This window comes from Mesoplodon bidens (genome assembly GCF_964165515.1).
Source record: "Mesoplodon bidens genome assembly, chromosome: 5".
Classification (NCBI taxonomy): Eukaryota; Metazoa; Chordata; class Mammalia; order Artiodactyla; family Ziphiidae; genus Mesoplodon; species Mesoplodon bidens.
This window is the reverse complement of record NC_138161.1, coordinates 118,029,027-118,056,158: the sequence shown is the minus strand read 5'-3', so window position 1 is coordinate 118,056,158 and position 27,132 is coordinate 118,029,027. Positions and strand designations below refer to the sequence as shown.

The following is a 27,132-nucleotide window of genomic DNA, read 5'->3' as shown; positions in this document are numbered from 1 at the left end:
CTGGGAGTTGCAAGGATGGAGAATTTAGTCAGCAAACCATAAAGTGGCATTTATTTATGAATTACAATCAGAAAGTCACCTCCAAGTATTTGGATATATTGGGATCGGTGGAAGTTTGAAGTTTGTCCGCCCAGGAACAGATGACATTGGTGGAGGTCCCATACATACTAGAGCAAAGTCTGTGGGTGTGATCATTTTATACCAGTCTCAGTGGACTGTTGCTTTCTACTTAAATAAAGCATTTGATGCTCTACTTATTGACTTTGAAGAAGTCATGGCTTTAGGCTACAAGTGTGAAACAAAAATGTATTGGTACTCAGTTGATGAAAAAAAGTTACAGTTTCCACAATTGAAATCATGTCCATGTTCTGTCTTGTGCCGCTGTGTATTACAACTGTTTCCACCCCCCTCTTCATGCAGAGTATGATTTCTTCCATTGTGAACAGCACTTACTATGCAAATGTCTCAGCAGCAAAATGTCAAGAATTTGGAAGGTGGTACAAACATTTCAAGAAGACAAAAGATATGATGGGTAAGCAGAAAACCGTTGCAGCGGTGGCTACATACCATTACGTGTCATTTGGGGGTTTATCCAAGTTGCACGTAAAGCCGGGTCTTGTGATTGCCCAATTAGAGATCAATTTAGAATGTTTCTTGGAGGGTGGGGAGTGGGTCTGAGTATAATGAGATAATTAAATTCAATAAATGTTTGTGTTTAAATCAGCCCAACTGACTTGGTTGTCAGACATGCAGGAGATGGAGGCGAGGCGAGGGGGGAGCTGTCATTTTTTTAACATCTCAGTGAAGACCTAACCAGGCCTTGAATAACTAATATTGGCTGTGGGTTCTCTCAGAGATAAATCATGCTTTTATGTTCTTTTGAGTTTTGTTTGAGAGAAAGGGAAAGTGCCAATTTTTACACCCAATTTTTGAGGATATTCAATTGTATTTATAGTCTCCACAGTTGAGATCAAGTGATGTTTACAGCTATAGTCTCCAGCCCCCCAAGATAGGCACTTTGGTGAGCATACTGCTTTACCATCCGTAACCAAAGAACCATTGCATCATTCCTAGACTCTCAATGCCATGGCATCCTATCTTAACATGTAACTTTAGGTCAATATTTGTTACACAGGAAATACATTAAAATTATCTGCAGTGTGAAGTGACAGATAAAAGTTGTGTGTTGTACCCTAGCATTTAGATTATGTCATTTCTCCCTGTTGAGTTTGTTAGTGTTCGTTAAAGCAAACACTGTGATTAAGGTTAATGTTTTAATTTCTATTAAGGTTTTCTTTCTTGTACCTTCCAAATAAAATGTTTTAAAATAATATAGGAATGGGATGTTTAATATGCATAGCATTACATTGTGTTTTAAGTCTATTTCTGTTTACTTCCATTACATTCATTTAGTAAAACAATAATAACTTCTCCTGAAGATTTTAAGAGGCAAGAGAACCTGAATTTTGAGCCTGTTTTAGCTTTTAATATTTGAAGCAAAACCATCCATCTACCAAAACAGATTCTTCGCCGTTTATAGCTTAGAGCTGTAATGAAGACAATGCATCATTTTTTGGAATAATTGCTTGAATTACTATTCCCTATGAATGGCCCACTTGGGCTGATATCACTGGTAGAAATGGAAGGTTTCTTCCCCAATGCTTAGTTATATTTTGCATATATCAGTGACTATAGCAGTATGATAAGTTCCTCTAAATGTAAAGCCTGAATATTTAATAAAAAGAGAAATGATGATTAAAATCAACCCAGAATCCACACATGGGAAGCATGGTGTACTACTTATTTATTTATTGGCTGCACCACACGGCTTGTGGGATCTTAGTTCCCCAACCAGGGATCAAACCCGGACCCCACAGCAGTGAAAGTGCGGAGTCTTAACCACTGGACCGCCAGGGAATTCCCACGGTGTACTATTTAGAAAGACTCACCTACTGACCATCCTACTGACCAATAGTATTGGTCACTTACTATTCACTCTCAGCCAGTCCACGTGAGGGATCTAGCCAAGGGAGAAACGTTCGTCCTGTGTGGGTGGTAATAAATTGCAAGATGATGACAGTATCACCATTGCATCAGAGTGACTCCCTACCCCTTCCTTGAAAGATTGTCATAGCATCTGGTGATGCTCACAGCTTCTTCAAGAAGCATTTGGGTCTTAGCAACACTGGGTATGCTGGCTTGCAATACATTAAGTCCTTTGCTTCATTCTAAGAAATATTTGCAGCTATACCCGTCATCTAACATGATAGTTAGAATTCAGCAAAATGGGACGTATAAGATACCCAGCCCAGTGTTCAGCATGCACTCAGTTATCATTACTGATCATTATGACCACTTTTATTATTTATTATATTGATTACTTTTTTATATTAACGGCTAGGTTAAAATTGAACATAAGTAACATTTGTGTACTCTTTTTTTCTTGCAAACTTTTTGTCTAGAGTAGTAACAGTAAATGTATATATTATGAGAAAATACTTGCATATTTCTTTTTTCTACAGTTGCATATGATCTTTTCCTAGCTCCACTCACTCTTTCTAGTTGCCGTTAAGCAAATAGTGTTCTTCTAGAAGCTATTTGTTTTTGGGGGGCCACATGCACCACGTGGCTTGTGGGATCTTAGGTCCCCGACCAGGGATTGAACCCAGGTCCTCAGCAGTGAAAACGCCAAGTCCTAACCACTGGACTGCCAGGGAATTCCCTAGAAGCTATTTTAAAATAAATGTTGCCTTATAAGAAGTAAGAGTGAATAATCGTTTGACCCCCAAACTAGTCACATAGAATTTGAAAATAATTGATTTCTGGCCTTCCATCTAAACCACATTATAAAACTAGAAAGTGTTACGTGCCTTTCAAAGTGCAGAGGACAAAAGTAAAAACATAGCCAGTTGCATTCCATCTTGAGATGTTCTTAGTTTCCTTGGACCTTGGGTGTGCCCTGTGCCTTCTGTCTATATTAGGGAATGATCAGAGATCCTTATCAATGCAGATCATTGTTGACTAAATGTGATTTTCCTTCTTGTCCACTTCAGTTGAAATGGATAGTCTCTCTGAACTATCCCAGCAAGGTGCCAACCACGTCAACTTTGGCCAGCAGCCGGTCCCAGGGAACACCGCGGAGCAGCCCCCATCCCCCGCGCAGCTCTCCCACAGCAGCCAGCCCTCTGTCCGGACCCCTCTTCCCAACCTGCACCCTGGGCTCGTGTCAACGCCCATCAGTCCTCAGTTGGTCAACCAGCAGCTGGTGATGGCTCAGCTGCTGAACCAGCAGTATGCAGTGAACAGACTTCTAGCCCAGCAGTCCTTAAACCAACAGTACTTGAACCACCCTCCCCCTGTTAGTAGATCTATGAATAAGCCTTTGGAGCAACAGGTTTCCACCAACACAGAGGTGTCTTCCGAAATCTACCAGTGGGTACGTGATGAACTGAAACGGGCAGGAATCTCCCAGGCAGTATTTGCACGTGTGGCTTTTAACAGAACTCAGGTCAGTTTTGTTTTATGTGTAAATGGTTCCTCTCTCTCTTTTTCTCTTCCTTCTTTAATCCCATCTATACTAATGTTTATGCTCTGACTTTGTACTAACATTTTTTTCCTTCTCTCCCTGTGGTCATATTGTCTGTACCTGGGGGTGCCTACATTTTACCATTTCTCTGCTTATCGTAAACCTCTTGTAACAAGAGAAAGCTGCGTACAAATCGATCCTGAGTCAGGGGCCTTGAAAGAATAAATATCGAAAATATTTCAAATTGATATTACCTATGCTTTTATATCATGGAATTATAGACTGTTAGTAGCAGATTGAGAAAGGTTTCAGGACTTGGTCAAGGCCATTTCATTGGTAGGGCTCCAGGCTTCTAGCCCATCGTCCACCTTTCCTAGACCAGGGATTAGCAGACCTTTTCGGTAATAGGCCAGATAGTAAGTATTTTAGTCTTTGAGGGCCCTAGCAACCATAGACAGAAATGCGTAAAACTATTTACAAAACAGGCCCTGGGGTAGGCTTGGCCTTGGAGGCCTTAGCTTGAGACTTCTCACTGAGATTTGCATATACACCTTGTGTTCACACCTTTGTCCTCCTGGGCAAATTCCTGTGAAGATATTATCAGCAAGGAAGATATTTAGCAGGGTATGCAGAAAGGGTGATTTACAGGAGAAGACCTAAGATAAAGACCTCTGAAAAGCCCTAAGGAAATTGATTCCCTTAAACACTGAATGAGAGGACTTTTTAAAAATGTCGTTTTTGGGAAACTAGTATGATATATACATGGTGTTTATTACACACACACACACCCTCCCCAGAAAAATCCCAGAAGAGCATGTAGCTTTGATTAGAATGAGAACATTATGTCCTTTTAACTTTCTTGTTTTACCACTGTTCTTTCTTTTGTCAATTTTTTTTTTGGCCTGACTCATACTTTCCTTTCGTATTTAAGTTATTTTGTTTATTACATGATTATAAGAATAAAATCCGGGGGCTTCCCTGGTGGCGCAGTGGTTGAGAGTCCGCCTGCCGATGCAGGGGACACGGATTCGTGTTCCGGTCCAGGAGGATCCCACATGCCGCGGAGCGGCTGGGCCCGTGAGCCATGGCCGCTGAGCCTGCGCGTCCGGAGCCTGTGCTCCGCAACTGGAGAGGCCACAACAGTGAGAGGCCTGCGTACCGCAAAAAAAAAAAAAAAAAAAGAATAAAATCCGGGTACAAAAATATCTAGTATTAATTCCTTGCTGGCAGTTTCCATACTTAGGAGAATCCCAGCTGTGACTTATTTTTGATTTGCCTTTACTGGATTGAAACTTAGGAGGCGTTACAAAGCCTTTAACTCAGTGTTTGTTTTCAGTTTCTTTAACTGTTTTTTGTACATCATCTGTCTGTGTTTAAAAGGGTGGTTGCAAAGTTATTTCTCAGGTTAAAATTGTATGGTTTTACCTAGTTTTATTAATATATCTTTACAACTTAAAAATGTGTTCATTATTAGCTGGTAAATTTAATATGACACCCCTATTCAGTTGGAGGGTCATTATTTTTAAAAAATTTTAAAAATGAATGGATGAAAGAATCAAGTCAGCCTTCTAGCTACTCCTGTTTCTGGCAGCATCCTTTATTTTTGTAAATAGCAGTAACTACCAGTAGTTCTCAGTACTGGGCAAAAACCTGGCAGGTCTCTGCATAAAAGTTGCTTGTTGAACTGAATTGAAAGCCCACAAAGACAGCATTGACATGGACACAAATGACTCACAGATTCAGTGGAAAGCATTTTGGAAATTGAGCAAATTGTTATTTCTTAAAGGACCAAGGCAAGTGTGTTTTATGTAGTAAAGAGAGTCCAGCTGAAGGTGAAAAGAGTAAGGTCACCACCCATCAGTGTGTTTTTTCTTCTGTGGGGCTGTAATGTCCCAGGCATCACCCTGGAGAGTGACCATTTGTTCTTCTTGGGTTTTCACGTGGACGGATTCCACAGATATCAATAGGATTTGTTACTGGAAAAAAGACAGAGTTCTCTATTTTATACCCTATCAGTCTCTTCGAAAAGATGGTTATCTCTGTGGTTAACATTGAAAACAGTGACTTAATGTTTTCAAGGGAGAGAGGAGAATGAAACCCGGGTGCAGCTTGATATCCACCTCTTTATTAATAATAGCCAGTTGAGAAAGAGTCATTACCGAAGAATTGTCTGGAGCCCCGGATGACAGAGGGGTGGTTTGGTTTTATACCTGTATAGAGGTAATTGGGACTCCTCCATCGAAGTGGATGATGGGCCATGTTTGAAGCTGTCTGATTTCAGTGAGTCATTTTCTATGTATATTTAAGAGTTCACTTTTGGGGAATTCGCTTTGGAACATGCAAGCATGCATGTCTTTTCGGTGGTCATACCAAAACGCCACGCACACTCACGCGTACACACACAGCTGCATTTATTTTAATGATTATACATTCATATGAGTGTATGTCGTATGTTTATTTCAAACTGTATGCATTTCAATAAAAGCAGGTGCATCGTGAGAGTGTATGGTGTGAGTGTGGAGGATGAAGATACACATGCTAATGCATATGTATAGAGCGGGAGCTCTGCAGAGTTAAACTGCACAGACACATTTGTGTGTACTTATTACAGAGTGCAATTCGGGCTCCAGGTTTTAAAAAAATTAATGTAAAATATGTACATACAAATGCAAAGTTCTCTGATGTGATCGGATAAAGACACTGGCATCCTATAAACAGTATGTTAAAACATTCATGTAATAGATAATGCTGTCGTGAATTGAGAATATCGACAGCTCTGTATAACTTTAAAATCCTGGGTCTCATCTTTCAACTCTTCATTGGAGAATTTTCTCATCAGCTGAATTGGGTCTCCTGAACTAAAACATATCCCTCTCTTTTAAGACATTCCGGTATCACTATTTTTTTAAAAAAGTCGAAAACAAAAGAAAACAAAAAGATGAAAACAAAGGCTACCTTTTCTGAAAGTTTGTGATGAAATTTATATAATTCCTTGTTTTAAGGATGTTTCCCCCTTCTGAATTGATGGGCATATGTTCTTTAATTGCTACGGAAGGTACCAGCTTTTAGCATCTGTCATTCATTCAGTTATGCCTACTTGATGTCTTTTTAATGGAAACCCATGGCTAAAATTAATTGCTGAAGCTTCTAGATTTATACTTTTCAATTCACTCCTCTGTATTATTGCTACTTAAAGGTCGTGATAGAAGAAAATATATTCTTTAGTGCTCCCCCCCTCTTTTTAAAATAAATCCCATAGTTTAACTCTGATCCTATTCTGTGGCTTTTCCCCTTTTTCCTCCCCCCTCCTCTTGTCTTTGGCACACTTTATTTTCCAGTAAAATAAAGAATGAAGATGGATTATTCAAAACTGATAACAGTAATGGACCATCATGTAATGTTTTATTGAATTTGAGTTCTGTAAATTATGTGGTGGAGAGAAATTTGCCTGCTTAAGTATAACAGAAATTGCTACTGTGTTCCTATAATTCTTCACAGTGTAATTTAAGAAAAGTCCACTCTCCATATCACTATTGAATAAAAGGTAAAAAGGTGCTGTTACCCCAACGTGACAGCTCTTGTTTGGCCTCCCAACCGACAGAGATAAATGTGTCTGCTTATAACTTGCTTGTCCTGAGTCCAAGGTAGGAGGTGGAGTTTGAAACTTTCACCTGGACGTGTGATTAAAAATTCACCAAACAAGAGGCAGGTAGCCTTGAAGAATCTTCTACATGTTTTATTTTTAGAGGGAGGTTTCATCAAATCATATTTTCCTTCTGAGGGCTTTGAAGTTCCACGAAGCTGATAAAAATCTGTTTGAATCAGTGATTATGTTCAAAGAGGAGACAAACGGGAGGCCAGACAGGCTTTTTGTTCATATTGGCAGTCTCTTTCGCTTATCTGCTGTTTTAAAGAATTCATAATTAGCTTTTGGAAGTACTGATAATATTTATTGAAGGTTTTTCTTTCTTTTCCAATACTAATGAATTTTACTTGTAAACTCTTTCTGGAATGTAAAAAAGGTTTAGGAATTCATCAGCAAGTTCACTCTTTAATTGAAAACATTAGAAATCTCACAACCACTGTGGAATGGCGATGCAGAATAATTTTACGTTTTCATGTATAGAGCACATATTGAACAATTTGAAGATGTGAAGTGCCATGAAAGCAGCTTCTCGTTTCCCATAAAATTGATATCCATGAGGTACGGGTAACATACTACATAATATACAAAATCGCAAGTTCTTTTTGGAAACAAAAATGACTAATGATTTTGTTTAATTCAGCAAATGTATTGAGCACCTATGGGGCATAATATTGGTAAATATTTTAATCCTGGTATTTCAGTGATAGCAAGGATGGTACATGATGACCTTGACATGTTATTTTTTAGCGTGAAGAAAAGTTTTTGGTAAGAGATCTCTCTTACTATCCACCATGGGGGATTACTACAAATGACCTTGACCTAACTTGGCAAGGCTTAACTGGATTTTCAGTCATGGGAAATGGGAAACAAGGGCCACATACATCTTGAATCCATAAATGTAGCTACTTAACAACAACCCAAACAGGACCAAAACATGCATTCCCATCTCTGGATTCTAATGCCAGTCATTTCGCATCCAGAATTTTCTCAAGTGACATCATTCTCTTTAAAAAAGTAATTAACACATTCTAATCAAAACATTTTCTAATAATATTTTCAAGCATTTCCACCAGGGGGCACTCCCCTCATTGAAAGCCTGGGCCAAAAAAAAAAAAAAAAAAACCAAAAAACCCCACAAAAACCCGAAGGTTTGTAAAACACCTGAGACTGTCTACACTGTCTGCTTTCGAGCTCTGTGAGTGTCCCAGGATTTGAAATATCAGTCTAGACCTTCAACACATCCCAGGCAGAAAACCTGCACTCGCTCTAGTTAGAATAATTAAGTGGAATAAAATGCTTTGCCCGAAAACATTTCATATGCTCAAATGGGACGTCATGCTAACGTCAAAATTTGAGTAGAGAAATTGCTAAATTCTCTCCCAAGTGACCTTCTATCTGTTACTTTAAGCCATACAGGAATGACTCAGTCTCATGTTAGCAAGACTTGATATCATTATGTATTTTTTCTTGTGTTGGCTTTCTCACTGTAGTTCTCTGCTATCTCGGGAAACATTTCTAACGGAAAGAGATGACATTTTGTTATCTGAGATCTCTGAATGTCTAATTTCAAATTTCCCAAATATAATAACATCTGTTTATAGGATCTCTTTTGACCTAAAGTGTTTTGGTTTTTTTATTGAAGTATAGTTGATTTACAATGTTACGTTAGCTTCAGGTGTACAGCACAGTAATTCAGTTTATATATTCTTATATTTTTTTTTTCAGATTCTTTTCCCTTATAGGTTATTACAAAATACTGAGTATAGTTCCCTGGGCTATACAGTAGGTCCTTGTTGATTATCTATTTTATGTCTGTTGATAGTAGTGTGTATGTGCTAATCCCACACTCCCGTTTTATCCCTGACCCCCTTCCTCTTTGGTAACCATAAGTCTGTTTTCTGTGTCTGTGTGTCTATTTCTGTTTTGTAAATAAGTTCATTTGTATCATTTTTTTAGATTCCGCATGTAAGTGATACATGATACTTGTCTTTCTCTGTCAGACTTATTTCACTCAGTAAGATAATCTCTAGGTCCATCCATGTTGCTGCAAAAATTTTTTTTTTAATTACTGAACAATTAGTGTAGATAAATGTCTTACAAAGTGCCACATAACTTTTCACTGAAGGCTCACCTTGAGTACATTATTAATTACCATTAAAATTTTCCCATGGGGAGCATATCTTGTTGTTAAGTTCCTGTCACCTATTTGGAATTTTTTCCTCCTATGGTCTGAATACACATAATCCATTTAGTAAATATTTATCAAACACTTACGTGGCAGGCATTGTGCTGGGATGACAAGAATATTAGACTATTTTACTCAAGGAATTTATAATGTATTTATGTGTACTGTATGTTTCTATCTCTTTCTGTAGTTAAGATATATTGCTTTGTGAAATACATCTTTTAATATCTTTAAAAATTTGTTACCCCATTTGATGGGGAAGAGTTTAGAGCAAGGGCTATTTTTTTTACACCTAATTTCAAACATTGTTTCTGAGACCTGTATTTCTTGGTTTCAACATGACACATCAAAAACGCAGTCAATCTAATTAGTTGGCCTTGTGCAAATTAAATAGCTGGGTGATTGACTGCCTGTTTGACTGAATTTTAGTTAAATTGACTGGATGTTTTGCTCATGTATAAACACAGTTGCAACATTACTTGTCAGTATTACAAATGAAAGGACAAGTACCCTTCATTTTTCAGTCACATTTCTTAGGGTGAAACTGGCTTCCCTTGCATAGACCAAATGAGAAACTAGAATGTACTCTTAAGCCCCCAAGCCTATTGGAGGATCTTTTTTAATAGCAGCCTATATAGGTCATTTTTGAAGTGGACACTGCTTTTATATTGTCTGTACCCAACTGTTATCTTGGGGCAATATGCTACATTTTCCTTGAGGAATTGGGAACAAAGCCAGGTTTGCACTTCTAGGAAACCATGAAAAAACCCCACTGTTATAACGTTGGGGCTTGGTTGTTTTGGCATGACACTTTACCTCCCTTTCCCAAATGTACCCTGTTGCCATTTCTGCAGGGTTATTAGAAAGTGAAATTTGCAAATGATATACAGATCTCCACAACATTTTATTCTGAGCCATATTGTGATAAACTGAAATGTAGAAAGCAAACATGTCTTGTCATTCCAGGCATTTTTTCATGGAGAAGGTTGAAGAGGTAAGGCCTGCTCAGTCCTTATCAAATGGGCAGAAAATGTTTCTAATCCTTGTATTTCATATAAGCCCTTAAACAAAATTGTGGAGAAACACCCATTTTTAAAATGCATTCTTCCAAAAATTAAAGAAGTAGATAACAATTCTCTGTTATTTGGGGAGGAATACCATAAAGAAGTTTACTAATGGTTTGTGAATTTCTTCTAGCACTATTAAAAATGTTTATTCCTCAAGAAATTTGATTATTACAGAATTTGATAATATTCTTTTTCTTGGCATGCTACGATGGATTTTTGCAGTGTGGAAAAGGGGTTATGTATTTCAAATTTAAAGGATGGTTTCTGAAGTTCATATTTTCAACCTGTTACTCAGAGGTATATTGTATAGCAAGCAGTATAGTTTCCTTAAGCGGTAAATAGAATCACTTGTCATTGACTCCAATAATTTGAAAACCAAGGAATAATGTAAAATATTGCCTGCAAAAACATAGCATAAATCTTAGGTGATGCTTTAGTGATATTCTTTTTCCTAGTATGTTACAATTCATTTTCGAGTATTTTCTTTGTAAATCCTACTTCTCTCGAAATGGCTTTGTATCTTTACATATTGGGCTGTTGGCATTCCACTGCCTTTGTCTTGGCAGCTTGAGAACTATACAGTTCAGTGCTGTCGTATTATGAGCATTTCATTTATTCTTAACTTGCCTCAATCCTCTCTGTGAAAGATTTCATGGCAAGTTAAGCTACTCAAAAGAAGGAGACCAATTAGGCAGTTGCAGTTTATGTTATATGTAAAGCAGACGCTTAATAAAATTAGGAATACAATTGAGGCTCTCTTCTCTACCACTTCAATTGTAACTAATATATTCCTATGTGGAATTAATGCTTCTGACTGTTCATTTTCTGAACAGAGCGGAGAAGAAAAGGAAAGGATCACCGCGGGCTGGGCAGAGCATGGGGGCAAGCTCACCCTGTGCCTTTCATTCCCTGCAGGGCTTGCTTTCAGAAATCCTACGAAAGGAAGAGGACCCCAAGACTGCATCCCAGTCTTTGCTGGTAAACCTTCGGGCTATGCAGAATTTCTTGCAGTTACCGGAAGCTGAGAGAGATCGAATTTACCAGGATGAAAGGGAAAGGAGCTTGAATGCAGCCTCAGCGATGGGTCCTGCCCCCCTGATAAGCACACCGCCCAGCCGCCCTCCCCAGGTGAAGTCTCTTTTTCCTCCTCACCTTTCTGCTTTTTGTTTTTGTTTTTTTAAAAAAAAAGTCTAAAGAAGAATCTCAACAAGCATGAGAAAGGTAGATGGATAGGGCTTTTTTTTTTTTTTAAATAGTAATTCATAGACCTGCTTGAGGAGAATTTGGTCCCAGCTCACTGATTCTGATATAAAAACAAGCAGCTACTAATTAGATGGAAAAAATTGCTTTGTGTTGCTTCTTTTGGGGGATTCTTTAGGGGTGAAAAGTCATCTTTAAATGGGATATTTGGCTCTACTACTATTAAGTAAAAAGGTATTTTAAACTCAATAGGAAGAAAAAAGTAATGAAGTCCATTTTATCCCTGCGCGTTTTAGAACCACCATTTGAATAGTAAATAAATAAAAATAAATAATTCCATTTGTATTTATGCTTTCCAATACCAACTGCAGCTGGTACCAATTACACATCATCTCGTTTGTAATCTTTCATAATTAAGTTTAATACAATCCTTGAAGGCAGCTTTAAATGGGGCTGATAAGGAATTCCATCCCATCCATATTCCCAGAAATGGGCACATTTTCTATTTTCCAAATTTTTGCACTTTTTAGAAAGGACAAAAGTCACCTGCCAGGTAATTTTGTGTATGCGCATCAGTATTTTTTTTAATCAAGTTTAAAAGGTAGCCTCGTAACTATTATAAGAATTGAGAAGTTAACTTTCAGTACAACTATTAGATACAAATTTGAGAGGGGATTAGATGTAAGATCAACAAGCAAATATATTTCTTACACATTTAATTTGTGGCCTGTGCAACTCAACAATGAGGTCAGCTAAAACGATGGAAAGTAAATATGGAATACTAATTAAAAGTGCTTATGTAACATAATGTCATAATGAAATTATCTCTTAATGTTAATTTCATCAATAGTAAAAAATGGTCATCCATTTCCAAGTATAGAGATAAAACTCACTCAACACTAAAAATGAAACTGCCATAGATACTCCATAAATAAGAAATAGACATAATATACAGCCACTTGTGGAGGGTCTTAAACTGCATATTGTAATGTTCTGAAATGATTATTGTTTAGAAACATCCCAAAGGTCCATTTTCTCCGTTTTATTCAATGAAAATCAATTAAGTCTTGATGTCTATAGGAGCAGACAATAAGGAAGGCATTGCTGTAATTTTAAGAAAGACATTTTTCTCTAGCAGAGAAGAATGGCACCCAAATACATGCATACATATCCATTTGCCGACACACACACTTACTGAATTTGATCTGTTAAGCCTTCAATACAATATTTCTTACCAAAAAGAATGAGGAACTGTTTATATACATATATGACTTTTGTAAGAGTGATTGAACAAAAAATGCTTGGACTTGATTGAACACTGAGTTTGTGGTGTTTAGAGTTATCATATGTACCATCATTAGTTAATTTTGCTGTTGCAGTCATCATTGGAAGGCCTCTGGGCAGAGTTATTTTACTTATCACTTAATCTTGCAATACTAACCAAAGAAGGGCTTACTTAAGACCAGTGTGAATTTAAGCGTTGAGCTTCTTCTTCTTTTTTTTGTTTTAATCTATCCAAATATTTGACTTAGTAGTTCCTTAATATAGCTTTTGTTTTCTAATTTTTCTAGGACTTTAATGCTTTTATTTGTTTTCCAGATATGATTCTGCTTTCCTTACTCATCAAGTTTTTTGTTTTTTGTTTTTTTAGCCAAAATTACGTTAATTCTTAATTGTGATATTTATTTTTGTATACTATTAAGATACTCTGGGTTGCTTTCCTATATGTATGTCTAAAGACTATACCTGCTGATAAGTTGGGATAGAAAATATAATTTATTTTGGCCTGAATTACTGATAAACTGGTTGAGCCACCCTCAGCTGTATGTGTTTGTTCTCAAGAGGGGGTTGAGACCAAGCCTTTAGCTGGGATATTTAGCCAATGATGAATGTGCTTAGATACTGTAGATTCTTAGTGAAGCTCTTTCATAGAAAAAAAGTTTCTATTAACACAATATTATTGGCCATCTAACCACATTCTGAAATGATTATCTGATATGTGTGAATAATTTTATTTCACTGCTTCATAGAGAATCCCTTTGCATTCCTTAATTTTATCATAACAGCTCACAACCGGTTTGTTCACCTTTTACCCTTTGACAGTGATTCAGTGAATTAAATTTTAGGGAACTTTTAATGTACTAAATGTATTATCAATGTAAAATGAGCACTTAGGATTTGGAAAAACAGGTTATAGAGCAGTTGAGTTAGTACTGTTTTGCAGCAGTTGAAATCCAGTGCTTAACCTGGAACCAATATACCACACATAAGGTTTTCATGTGCTTATTTACAAATGACTAAAATGGAAGAGGAATAAAGGAGGAGACCACAGGTATAGAAAAGGACTGCAGGAAAAAAAAATTTTATATTTTTCCAGAGAGGAATCTGTGTGAAATCACTGTGCGTTTCATTCCCCCCCCCGTCCCCGCCCCTTCCAAATGAAGATATTTGAAATCTGTTTTGAGATTAGTCTTTGGCTTGGGTTGGACCAGAACAGGATTTCTTTCTAATGCTTGTTGAAGGCAGAGGTCCCTTGTGGCTCACTGAAGACCCAGGACACCTTTAGGCCTGAGAGACTGGATTATCTTCTAGCTTCTCTGAAGAGTTTAGGTCGTATGGAAGATGATTGGGATGTCCCTGGGTCCTTCCAGACCAAGGACCTAAACCACTGAGGAACTCAGGTTATAAATCATCTTCAAGAAGGGGCTTCCTTCAGGCCCCGGGTGTTATTTTTAGGAGAACCTCACCAGGGAAAACCTAGACCAGCCTCAGGAAGCTCTTGGCTGGCTCTGCCTTGGCGAGATGGCTCCTGTGCACTCCTGTCCCTCAGGCTTCGGTAGGGGTAGCCACACCAGGAGCTTTGTCTTCTGGCTGGGTCAGTAGGCTCCAGGCCAGACCTGTTTGTTGAAAGCATATTTTCACAATGTACATGCTCTAATTCAAGAAATATGAATACCTTGCACTTGACAATGATTCAGTTTTCTCAGCACCTTCACATGCATGAATTCATGGAATCATTATACCAACCTTTTGGTACGAGAAAAATGAGAAAAGTCAAATACTTAGTTTTCAAATCCCCTACTCAGTCTGATGCTCTTTCCCCTACCTCAGGCCACGTCCTCAGAAGACAGACATTTTAGAAAGGAGAAAATGAAACTCAAGGACTCTTTCTGTTTGTCAGAGAGGATGAGAAGTTTTCTTGTTAGGTTAGAAAGAGGAACACATGTGAAATATTCTTCTGATAGAATACATTGAATATTTGACAGATGGTCCACTTTGGAAGACTTTAGACAGTTGGGCATTTCTGAGATTGTAGAGAAACAAGCCCTTTCCAAACTTTGGTAGTAGGAGTATCTGGGAGAAACCAAGCCCTCCAGAGCTCCAAGGCCTTAAAGATTTCTTTTCTGACTATCGCTTAGCAAATTTTCCAGATGAGTTTACAAGATGAATCTTATTAATAGTAATTAATTATTATTTTCTGGAAGTTGTCTATTGCACTAAACATAGCCATTTTAAGTTGATGGTTTCTGTTTAGGTGTGCACTTATTATGGATTTATTTGTGTGTTTTAAGATGTGTGACTTTTGGAGTTAAATTAGCAATTTCTGTCTTCATAAGGACCATTTGAAAGCCTATAATTATCAAGTTATAACTTTTACATGAATTATATAATATTTTTTTCTTTTTTTAACATCTCTTTATGGCATTCTTTGGTTTCTTCTGAAGATGGGACATTTTATAACAATGTTTTAGAAAATGTACAAAGTTTATATCAATAGAAGCGATATATAATTAATCTGGTAGCTGCACACTTATGTATCTTTACAACACATTCTTCTATAGTATAATGAAACATAGGTTCAGTTATGGGCAGGAACTTCACACTTGATAAAAGTTTTATTTGTTATGAATCCCTTGACCAGCTTTATTTTAAGATCACATATGTGCTTGGAAAACGCTTCTCATTAATGGTCATCTTTTAAAAGCTAGAGGACTTTTGAAAGTCCAGATCTGGAAAATAACTAATATTGTTTCTACAAAAGGAAGAAAAGTGTAAAAAAATAGAACCATGATACTCAAACAGTGTTAATATATAAAAATATGAAAATGGGGACTGTTTTCTATCACCAATAGGAATTCCTCAAAATAGCACGGATTTTTTAAACTAATGATAAAACCATTCCCTACTAAAAATTAGACATTCATGAGCTAGATTTAGCAAAGGGCCACCAAAAAGCAGGTACAGCACGTCTTAAAAAATAATAAGAATTTCCCCAAATAAAGAAGTCCTATATAACATCATACCCTCAGTGTATTGCAGTGATTTCTAAGATAAGCATTGGTGTTAGACTTAAGTTCAGTTCTCAGCCTTGCCCCATGGACAAATTACTTAACCTCTCTGTTAGCTTCTCAATTTAAAAATGGGGCAGTAATGTGACATTACCTACTCAGGGCTATTTTGCAGGTTAATGTATGTTAACACAAGGCCCAGCTCATAATAAACAACTGGTAAATGTGAGTCTCTCTTATTGTCATAATTATTATTAAAACTACATCAAACTTTAATTGCATATGGGCATGCCCTCACATATGTGTGCAGTATGAGCTTGCAGGCAATTCCACTTGCATCAAGGAAGAGCACACATGCCAATCAGGACCACAGTAGAGTCCATTTTGTGTAGCCTGTATGTAGTACATATACAGTACGTATGTAGTATATATAGTTCATTTTGTAGTATGGGTTGATGAATTCAGCGGTAAAAGAGCAAAAAATTCTCATGGAAAATCTGTGTTCTACTGAACAATTGTAGTGAAATAGAAAGCACACCCTAGTGCTACAACCTCTCCCCATGTGGGAGGGTAAATAGCAGAAGCTCCAATTCTTAACTACTTCCCTGGCGCCACCATAATGATGGAGTGGTACACGCTACCTTGATAAATGCTATTCAGAAAGCAACTGCATTTATTTTACCTCCTGTGCTATTTGCAGAGAAGAGCTGAAGAGTAGTTTGTTTTGCCTGCAATGAACTACTTTATGAATTTTAATGTGTGATATAATATTAAAAGCTAAACCAGGATTAAAGAAGATTTTTTTTGAGCTAAGCTAAAATAGTACTTAGTAGAGTGAGGTATAAAAGATTTTTGTTTCCATTTTTACCTGGGGAAAAATTTCAGCTTTCATATTTTTGAAAAGCTGTCCAAGTCAGTTCCCCTTAAGCAATACCTTGTGTTTAGAGAAAAATGTGGTTCCAGAATTCTAATAGCTTATCTCTAATAAGATACATATCTGAGCCAACAAGATGATAAGGCAGAGCTTTTCTAAATATTTTTTAAATGAGTAATACAGTTTCTTAATATTTTTAAAACTTGTTGCTCTCACTTTTTTTTTTTTTTTTTTTTTTGAGGTACGCGGGCCTCTCACTGTTGTGGCCTCTCCCATTGCGGAGCACAGGCTCCGGACGCGCAGGCTCAGCGGCCATGGTTCACGGGCCCAGCCGCTCCGCGCGGCATGTGGGATCTTCCCGGACCGGGGCACAAACCCATGTCCTCTGCATCGGCAGGCGGACTCTCAACCACTGCACCACCAGGGAAGCCCTCTCACTTCTTTTTTTTTAAAAGAACTTTTACAAAGAACTTTTAAAAAGTACTTTTTTTTAAAAAAAAAAAAAAGTACTTTTCAACTTTTGATTGTGTTGGCTACTAGATTTTATTTTTATGATTTAAAATGTTTGCTTTTTGGTTCAAGTTGTAATTGCTTTATTAAAAAAAGAAAAATTAAACCAAAGACATTTTTAGAAACAAAATCACAGGGTTGAAACAAATGATTATAACCCACCTCGAAGATAAATTCTTAAACATCATTTTTACAAAAGAATGAAAATGATTTTCAAAACACACTGAGACACCAAGTTTCCAAAGCCTGCCCTCTTAACTGTTGCTAAGCAGATGATACCAAGGAACTGTTTCTTCCAATGCCCTGAACTTCATGCCTCCATTTCCATAACATTCAATGTTCAAAGCGATTGAAATGGCTTTTCTTTTCTCTTTCATTTAAGCAGCGAAAAAAATAGGTATTAAAAGGGACCCCATGTGGTGATCAAATCTATCCTTCTGCCTCAAAGCAAGACCACCCCAGAGCAAAGTTGCGAATCTCAGCAAAGCAACTTTGTAGGCAATTTATGGTAATGCATTAACTCTTCTGGCTCCTTAAGTGGTGTTTAGCAGATTACTGCTTCAAAGCCCTGTGTCTGAGCCTAGTGGCCCCCAGTCCTTAGGATGCCTCCGTGAGTTAGTGCCCTTGCTTACTGGAGTGCAGAGCTGGCAGGGGAAGGCTGGAAATCCAGCCTCTGCTCTTGACGTTTCTGTCTGCGGATTATGCTTTAGGAGAGGCCAGTGAGGCCAGCCAGTGGGTCCCTCATCCTGCCTCATCTTCTGTGTCCTCACTGGGGGCCTGTGGTCCAACCATTTCCCTGCATTATCCTTTCCGTGCTCCCAAGGGTAGTGTCCAGGTGGGAGAGTCTAGCTGCATTCTCCAGAGGTGAGTTATTTTGCTCACCAGCTAGAAGTTACGAGTCAGAAAGCACGTTGTAAAGGAGACTCAGCTTTACTCTCTAAGTGCAGGGAATTAAATGGCTTAGGATAACCTCTGCCCCTCTTTTGATACCAGATATTTGGGGGCAGGGTGAAATAAACATTAGAAGACTTACTGTATGACTGGGAAGGTATGTCATTTAGTGCCCCAAAATCACTTGTTTATCTTAAAATGAGCTTCATTTTCTATTGTTCCTAGTGGATGAGAGAAATGGTCCAAGATCGTAAGTTTCTAGAGAAGGAAAACCTGGATTCTGTAAAGGACCCTAAGAAACGTGGTCCTTGATGAATCACTTTGCCGGGAGAAATGTGGTCCTACATCTGGACAACTTTTTATTTATGTTTTCATCAGTTTCCCAGTAAAAAGCAGCTACATGGTTCATATGTGAATTTCCCAGGCTGGTTGGTTCCTATAAATGCTCAATAAAGATCAAATTTTTATTTTAAAGTTTTAAAGATTGTTTTTAAGTTTTGAAGATTAATCATGGTATCAATAAATTTTGAGGTTGATTTTCCCCCTAAATTTTGTGGCATTTTTCTGCAGCTACCTGCTTATCATTATTACCAAAGGCATTGATATTAATTTCTCACTCAAGATTATACATTTTGAATATATTATTAAGTCACTGTTTATATATTTTGTGTAACTTGCAGTCATGTTCTATTAAATATTGCGAAACATTTTCTTATTGTCTGGTTCCACCAGTCAAAAGGAAAGAGTTATATACAGCGGTGCCAGGAAATGATGAAAATAATTATACAGAACAGCTTGGACATGCATGTGTAAAATGCAACCAGCCTTTGTGATAATTAAGCAAGGCACTCTACCTGTTTCATGGATGGATAGAAGATTTAAATGTGCAGCTCTACAAATGGCTTTGTTATGGAAGATTTTTAAAATGAAACATAAGAGGAAAAGGCATTAAAAAAAAGAGTCTAAAATTAAAAAGGCCATAGTATGTAATAGCTATTAGTGATGCAATTGTCTCTTAGGCATTGGGTACCCAGCGAAGATACAGCACTGTGCATTATGATTTTAATTGTGAATTTCCTTTGTGAGAATTGCAGTGGAAGGTAATTGGGAAAAAATTAGTTTAGGGTTTTCAAGTCTTTGAAACTATTCCGTTTTCCAGAAAACTTACCTTATGGCATTATAATTCCTGGTTGTCAGCTGGCAGTTGCTGTCGTATTACAGCTGCAGTCACCTGTGACAATATGACTTCCTTAAGCAATCTGATATCCAGCTAAGAACTCATGTTGAATGACCACATTGTTGATCACCTTGATCATAAAAGGAGCAACAGTGTCCAGTTTGGATGCCGAGCCTGAGAAAATTCAAAACAGTTTGGCCAGTGGAAAATGACAAGCATGTTCAAAATGTTTTGTAGGTGAAAACCGCTACCATTGCCACTGAGAGGAATGGGAAACCAGAGAACAATACCATGAACATTAATGCTTCCATTTACGACGAGATTCAGCAGGAAATGAAGCGCGCTAAAGTTTCCCAAGCTCTGTTTGCAAAGGTGGCAGCAACCAAAAGCCAGGTAAGAGCCTCTGTTAGGCATGGAGAATGTTTATCTGCGATGCCTGTGAAAGTTCATTCGAAGGGGTGTCTATTTGCAAGTTGAACTTGCATCCCTGAGAGGTCACGGTTTCCAGGATTATTGACAGAGCTCATGATGAAACAGAGTGTTCAGATTCAGGGAACAGAGACACTTGGTTGTGTTTCCTCCAACATCTACTGTCCAGACCACAGATTTCTCAGGAAATCCCTGAGTCAGTTAATAGTTGTTTCCAGAGGAGTACTGTAATGTATAGGAGGTTTCTCCATCTGGTCTATTGTAATGGAACAAATAACCTGAATTATTATTATTTCATTAGTACTTAGGTGACCTTGATTTCCATCCTAAAATACTACGAGCATTGTAGTTTTTTTCTGTTCCAACTCAGGCATCTACAGCTGTTAGGTGTGCTTATTAAAACAGACTGACACGCACACACACACACACAGCTTTGCAAAATAATGATTTTAGTTTATATATATATATATATATATATATATATATATATATATATATGAGACACACAAATTTAATTACAATTAGAAAAATTGTCTAAATCTTTTGAATTATAAATGAATCGAATTGAATGGGAAAAGTGACAAATCCCTACAAGATAATGCAGTCTTTTTGTCATATATTGATAATTTATGTTCATCAGAAGTAGAGTCATCTGTATGAACAAGCTCACGGTTATCTACTAACCCTTGTTCAAGGCCAGGAATACTTTTTAAAGGACCAGAAGAATACTGGTCTTATCCAGTGTAAGTCTTGTCCCCTTTGCAGAAAGATCTGATAACACTATCAAAGTGAGATTGAGAGGCAATCAAGGAAATTTTAGACAAATATATTTCATTATCGTTAATGAACTCTCCTTTGTAAAACAGCCTGGCTGCTGTCAGCCTCTGATAAAATTATGCAGTCCTGAGACTATTTACAATATGATGTATTTACAATACAGTACTTTCATTATTAGGTTTTTCTGAAATTTCACTCCAGCAACATTAATAGTGGTCCTTGATAGGAATTTTGCTTGAGAAAAGGTTGTTCTTGTTTAAGTTATAGGCTGGCTGGAAATACGTAAGGGATATCTTGGAAATGTTATATAAAAATGATTAAACTCAAGCTGTGGACTGTAAAAATTATAGCTTTATAGGCCACATGCCTGCGTACCCTTCAATCACTGTCAAAGTGATAATTTCTACAATAATATGTTTCTTTTATTGTGAGATTCTAAACATCAAGTGCTGTTTAAACATTAAACTGAATTGTTTATGTTAGTGCCATACTCGGCGTGTCATACATCAGGCCACCGTAATCTCTCATGGAATGTAAAATTCTGTCATGAATCATGGCTTGTATATCGGAAATTACTGTAATTTTGATTGGAAATTACAGGGCTCTTGAAATGTTTCTAATTATGATAGAATGTCAGAGCCGCTTCAAACCTGTGTGCTTCTTCAGATGTCTTCATTTACATGCCAAGACTAGGCATTAAGGAGAAATGTCCTGTTCGCACATCGCCCCTCACCCACCCACCCTGCACCTTCTTCTTTTGGCTATTTAGTCTAATTAGGATGAGGATCTCATATTTCAACATAGTTTATCCTGCTTTTCTTTCTGATTCTGCATCTCTTCTGACCTTTCCAATTAAATTATCAAGAATAACAGACTGTCTTCTTACAAGGCCAAACACTTTCCCCCAATCTCCAGAATCGATAAACAGAGAAACGAAACATGCATTATTGTGATAAGGGGCAGCCTTAAAACCAACAAACAAAAATAGAATATTAAAACTTTTGGGGAAGTTGGCATCTGTCATATAATCACCACCACCCTCCCTCTCCTTTCTGACGAGAGCATAGCTCCTTCTGGCTAGCAGTGTTTTTGCTACCTTCATTCTTTCTTTCTTTTAAATGATATCCCCAATTCTCCCCTCCTGGGCTGAGTTCTGATTTTGGAGCTATTCAGACAGTGGCAGCAATGGGTTGATAATGTCATGTGAGTGATGCTCTAGGGGTTTTTTAAACATCTTTGCTCTTTGGACTCCTGTCCTACAAAGCTCCCCGTGAGTCACTTTCAAAGATGTCAGTTGCCAACTGTGTATCTGCCATGACGGTGTGTTCCCCAGAACCCCCAAAGCCGCTAGCTCATCTCCTCATTACTGGATGAAAGAGATTCCAAGGGGCCAATTGTAGACTACTGGGGTCCAGCAGACTGTTAACTTTCATCCCCTCACATAGTTTTTCCTAACTACTAATTTACTGGAACTTCATTAAAAAACGTTTCTGTACCTTTCTCTTAGCTGTTCAGTTTAGATGTTAGTACTGCCCTCTTTATGAAAATCTAAAAGTTGATGATTACTGAAAAATAAGACGGTCCAAAAACTGTATATATCCCTAAGAGAAGAGATCTGACTTAACAAGGGCAGGTAGTCCATTGACTTAAGTTCTTTTGACCTGCCATGATTTTTTGTGAAGGAAAGAGAAAAACTAGAAAACAAACCAAAACCCCCCAAAAAATCTTCAAATCCGACGTACCTTTCCCATGGTCAGAATTCTTAACTTGCGCAAGAGTTGTTTATGCCTTGGAGATAGGTGCCAAGGCTTGTCAGCATGGGCAGAGGTCCTCCCAAATGAAGCACGTGTACAGAGGAATGTGCTGGAGCCATTTTATCTCAACCAGTCCAGCCCCATCTGCTTCTGTATCTCGCCCTGATTCTCTATGTTGGCCTAACATTCATTACCTTTTTTTTAGTGCTAGACCCTGTCATGCATTATATATTATCTGCATTTAGTTCTCAATAACCCTGTGGGCTGTAACATTGATTTCCTCATTTTATGCAAGGGTTACTTGACTAAAAAGTAGGAGAGCCAAACCCAAATTCTGCATCTCTGCATCACTATTTTAGTGTCTCCTCAGGGTTCCAGGCGGCTTCAGGACCAAAGGAAAGAGGAATTAGGGATGCTGGACTAATTGATAGTGGAATGGGAGGGGCTTTCCTTTCTTCACTGACATATTCATGGAATATGGGTTCTTGCCAACATAGGGCCCTTAGAAGCCAAGCTTTTTTTTTTTTTTTTTGCAGTACGCGGGCGTCTCACTGTTGTGGCCTCTCCCGTTGCGGAGCACAGGCTCCGGACGCACAGGCTCAGCGGCCATGGCTCACGGGCCCAGCCGCTCCGCGGCATGTGGGATCTTCCCGGACCGGGGCACGAACCCATGTCCCCTGCATTGGCAGGCGGACTCTCAACCACTGCACCACCAGGGAAGCCCAGAAGCCAAGCTTTTTCATGTCTGTTTGGGGTTGGGGTGTAGGAAAGGGTACATGGAGGACTCAAAGGACGCTATGGTCCAGGCTGAGTCACTGCTGTTCTGGTATTGGGAAATGATTTAACCTTTTTGAGCCCAAGATTTCTTTTAACATGGGAGGAGGTCCCATGCTGTCATGCATGCAGAAGAGCTTTTAGATTTACGGCACTGTAACACAAATAGATAATGTTTTACAATGTGCTAAGCAAAAGACTCAGACCTGCACACAGAGTGACTTATTTATTATCTATTTATGTATCTCAGATACTTTTTATTTTACAAGGTAAAGCTTTAGGTAAATCCCCTGAATGGCAGGCAGCAGAATTATTTTGAAAAGATAGTACAGCCCCAGAATGTGGTGGAACCAGACGTGTAGCTGTGGTCTGCAGTGACTAATGCACAAAGTATTTTCAGGAAAAGAAACCAACTTTTCAGATGCCACCATTTCGCATGTATTATACTTTCTCTTCGATGAGTGATAGAAATGAGATTGTTTTTAACGTTAATAGAAATGTCTGTGTAAAGTATGCAACTACAAACTGAAGGTAGGCTACTTTTTGTGCTTGGGTAGGAAAGCAAGCTAATGCAAACTTTAAAAAGATGATACGCTTTAAACATAATGTGAATAGCTACAAATGAATACACTGTATATTGTGGGTATTCAAACAAGCAGCCGTTTTTCCAAGTGAATCATATTAGAATTTTATCAAACATTTAGTCTGATAGCATTCAAATAATTATGAGAGCAGAATTCACTAATTTTACTGTTTAAAAAAAAATAGTTGATTTGGGTAATAACCATTACGGTATCAAGGTTCAGTTACTGTTCAGTGGTTATAGTGTTTTCATATGGGAGACGGAAATGGAATTTTTTCCTTAATGGTGGCAGATGTTGGAATCTAATTTTATTCCACAGCAAACCTCCTGAGAGCTCTGAGACTTAAGGTGTATGTCCAGCAAGGGGACATTAGCAGTGCCGTAGGCCTTGCCTTGTACATCGAATTGTTACATTGATTTTCATGTTTGCAGAGGTGGAGCTTGCAGATACAGTAATGCAGTCAGAATAAAGGGCTTTTCCAGAGCGGTTGCATCCCCACTTGCGCTTAGAAAATGATTTCGCTCTAGTGCTTTATTGAACAGGGTATTTCTTTTAGGTAAAGCAGCTAGATGATGGAAATTCTATTTGACTGAACATGCTTTTCAGTAGAATCTTTTGCAGTCTCTACCTACCAGTCCTGTAGTTACTGGACTCTTTGGCTGCAACAACTTCGACTGCTTGATAGGTGTGGGTTTTTTGCACTAAAAAAAGAATTTCGGCCTCTGTGAAGATAGCACGACCAGTAGAAGAGACCAAATAATTCGAAGCCTTTTGCTTTCTTCCATCTACTTTTCAGACACTTTTGTCATTGAGATTCAAGACCTCTAGGATGGGAGAGAGAGGGGAGAGTGAAGGAGAAAGAAGAAAGCTTTAGTGCTCTTTGGGCTTGTAGGTAAAAAAAAAGAAAAAAGCATCTTCAGATTTAGTAATTCTTAGATGGTGATTGGAATGCCTTAAATACGAGTAAGACATGATATATCACAAATCATTAGAGGTAGAAATAGGGCTAAGAATGCCATTTTCATTGCTGGTTATAGGAATCTACAGTGATAAAATCCAGGAAAAAAAAAAAATCACAGTACCATGACTGCATTCTGTATTCTAGCATGTCAGCAAAGGCATCTTTTATTTTCTTAGCATCAAATTACACTTCACGGAAACTACACTTTGAAGCCCTGTGCTGATTCATTTTTTTTGGAATGTTCACATAACAGACTTCACTGCAACACGATTTTACCTGTGTAGCCTCCTGTTTCAGATCCACAGGAGGCCCCTACAGATTTGCGAGTCACGGTTCCGGTTATTTCTGGTGCCACATGCTTTTCTAGCAGCCTGTGGGAAGATCTTTACATCGTGTCCTCAGAGCCCCTTCTCTTGGGCTAATAGAGTTGCCTTCAGCCAGCATCTAAGAAGAGAACTGCCTCTTCATACATTTTCCATCTAGTGCCTTATTTTATTTTACTTTATTCATTTATTTATTTTTCTTTTACTGGGCGGGAGGAGGTCGTGGGGAGATACAGGTTAGGTTTCCCTGGATCAGCTTCTGGGAAGAAGGAAGAGGCCAAAGGAATGCTTGAAGGGAGAAGAGAAGTAAGACAGCCCAGTGTGTAGCATCTCAGGACCTGCCTGTATTCAGGTTTACCTACATTTGGGGAGGGCCCGGTGCTGCCTTCTTGATAAGGACGTGGAGACCCATCCATCTCCTATTTAAGGTGTTCTGTGGGAGCCATCTCTAAAAATCCCTTCTGTCTAAATATTGGGAATCCATATTGGATTTAGTTTTCTGCAGTGTAGACCTATCTTTATGTCTCTAGTGGTTGCTCAACAGGACTTTTGAAATTAATGGCTTTAAATACATAAACATTGACATAATCTAGCACTTTAAAGGTACATGATTGTATGTTATACAATGTTTTAAGAACTAAATTTGTGAATCTGAATACGAGCCCTTTCCACATTTCTGTGTTATAAAAACAAGCATATGTTTTAATTAATCTAGGGTTTGATCAAGGAGGTTCAGAATTATTAAATAGAACACGTACTTGCCAATCATAGTTTTGGCTAAAAAAAAATCACGTAAAGGGGTGTTTTTCCCCCAGGCACTTGATATTGTCTATTGCGGCAAGTCGAACCGAAACTTCTTGGTTATCTTATTGCCACCTTCAAATTTTTAAAAAATTTCTTTTCCTCTAAAATTTAAAATTTGATAACTAGAGTGATAGAAATTCATCTTCCTCATTCTCCCATTTAATAAGTTCACTGTAACAAGTATAGTCATAACTCATTAAGCCCAGTTTCTCCATCTTTCAAAAAATGTCATAGGAAAATATTAGTCAAGATTTGAAAAGAAGCAATTTGTGAATATTGAGCCAACTCTCTAAAGAGGATCATCATGTGAGGAAGTTCCGGGAAGGTGACCACAGGAGTGGTCCACTTTGAAGCAGGCCAGTTTAATGCATTCTAAAGCATGAGTATAGCAAGTACATATTCGTAGAATCTGCTTTAATCTAAGGCCACCTTTTGTCCTAAAATGTAGTATAAGTTGAAAAGTGTGGACTCACAATATCCTACGAAAGTTCCTCTTTTCGGAAGCCCTTCTAGAATCATCTTCGACAATTGAAGAGTTAAATTTCTTCAGGATAGGATCCAGTATCTACAAAATGGGAGTAGGGAAGAGACCAAACCCATGGGGTTTTAACTCTTAAATAGGAATGAATTTCAAAACGGAATGTCATTCAGTTAAACTTCACACATAATTATAACACTGATTTCGTTCTTTCACAAACTACCAAGTGAAAAGACAAAGTGTTTCTCAGAAGTCTCAACAGTTGTCTTTTATGGTTTGGGTAGTAAAGGTAGGTTTTATTTTAGCTTTATCTTCTTTTTCCCTCATATGAGGAATGAAAATAAAAGCCCCGTGAAATGAATGAGCTCTAAAAATGCATTTATGCAAAATGACAATAGAAAAATAGCTCTGGAAGAAACTGCACTGTTAAACTTTCATATCAGTAAAAGATACTAAAAGAGGGATGGTAGAACTTATGTTGGTAATAGAAGTCTGATGTAGAATTTTTTGGCCTTGCAAGACCTGCACCTTAAAAAGTAACCTTTGAGATTATTCATTTTTATAACTATAGCTGTTATGCTTTTGCACATGCAGTTCTTTTGCGTGACAAAATGACACAACTAAATCATAGACCACCCATTTATATATATAAAATATACATATTGAAAATGTTTTTATATATATTTATATTTATAAACATATTTATATATATAAATATAAATACATATAAATATAAATAAATAAATATGTTTATATTTATATATCATATATAAATATAAAATATGTATATTATATATATATAATATATATGTATTTTAGAGATTAATAGTAATATAGCCACTTTATAATTTATCATTAAATACCTTGTAAAAATATAAGCTCC

At 37.7% G+C, this 27,132-nt stretch overlaps 1 protein-coding gene across 2 annotated transcripts in view; it reads left to right on the top strand.

Annotated features, from left to right (window-relative positions):
- The window catches only part of SATB1 (SATB homeobox 1), a 98,449-nt gene that overhangs the window by 47,794 nt on the left and 23,523 nt on the right, over positions 1–27,132 (top strand). For both annotated transcript variants that reach the window (XM_081234417.1, XM_081234416.1), the window contains exons 6-9: positions 421–532; positions 3,054–3,508; positions 11,340–11,552; positions 19,603–19,758. In XM_081234417.1, coding sequence (XP_081090543.1) covers positions 421–532; positions 3,054–3,508; positions 11,340–11,552; positions 19,603–19,758 — 936 coding nt within the window. The remainder of the gene's footprint in view (positions 1–420; positions 533–3,053; positions 3,509–11,339; positions 11,553–19,602; positions 19,759–27,132) is intronic.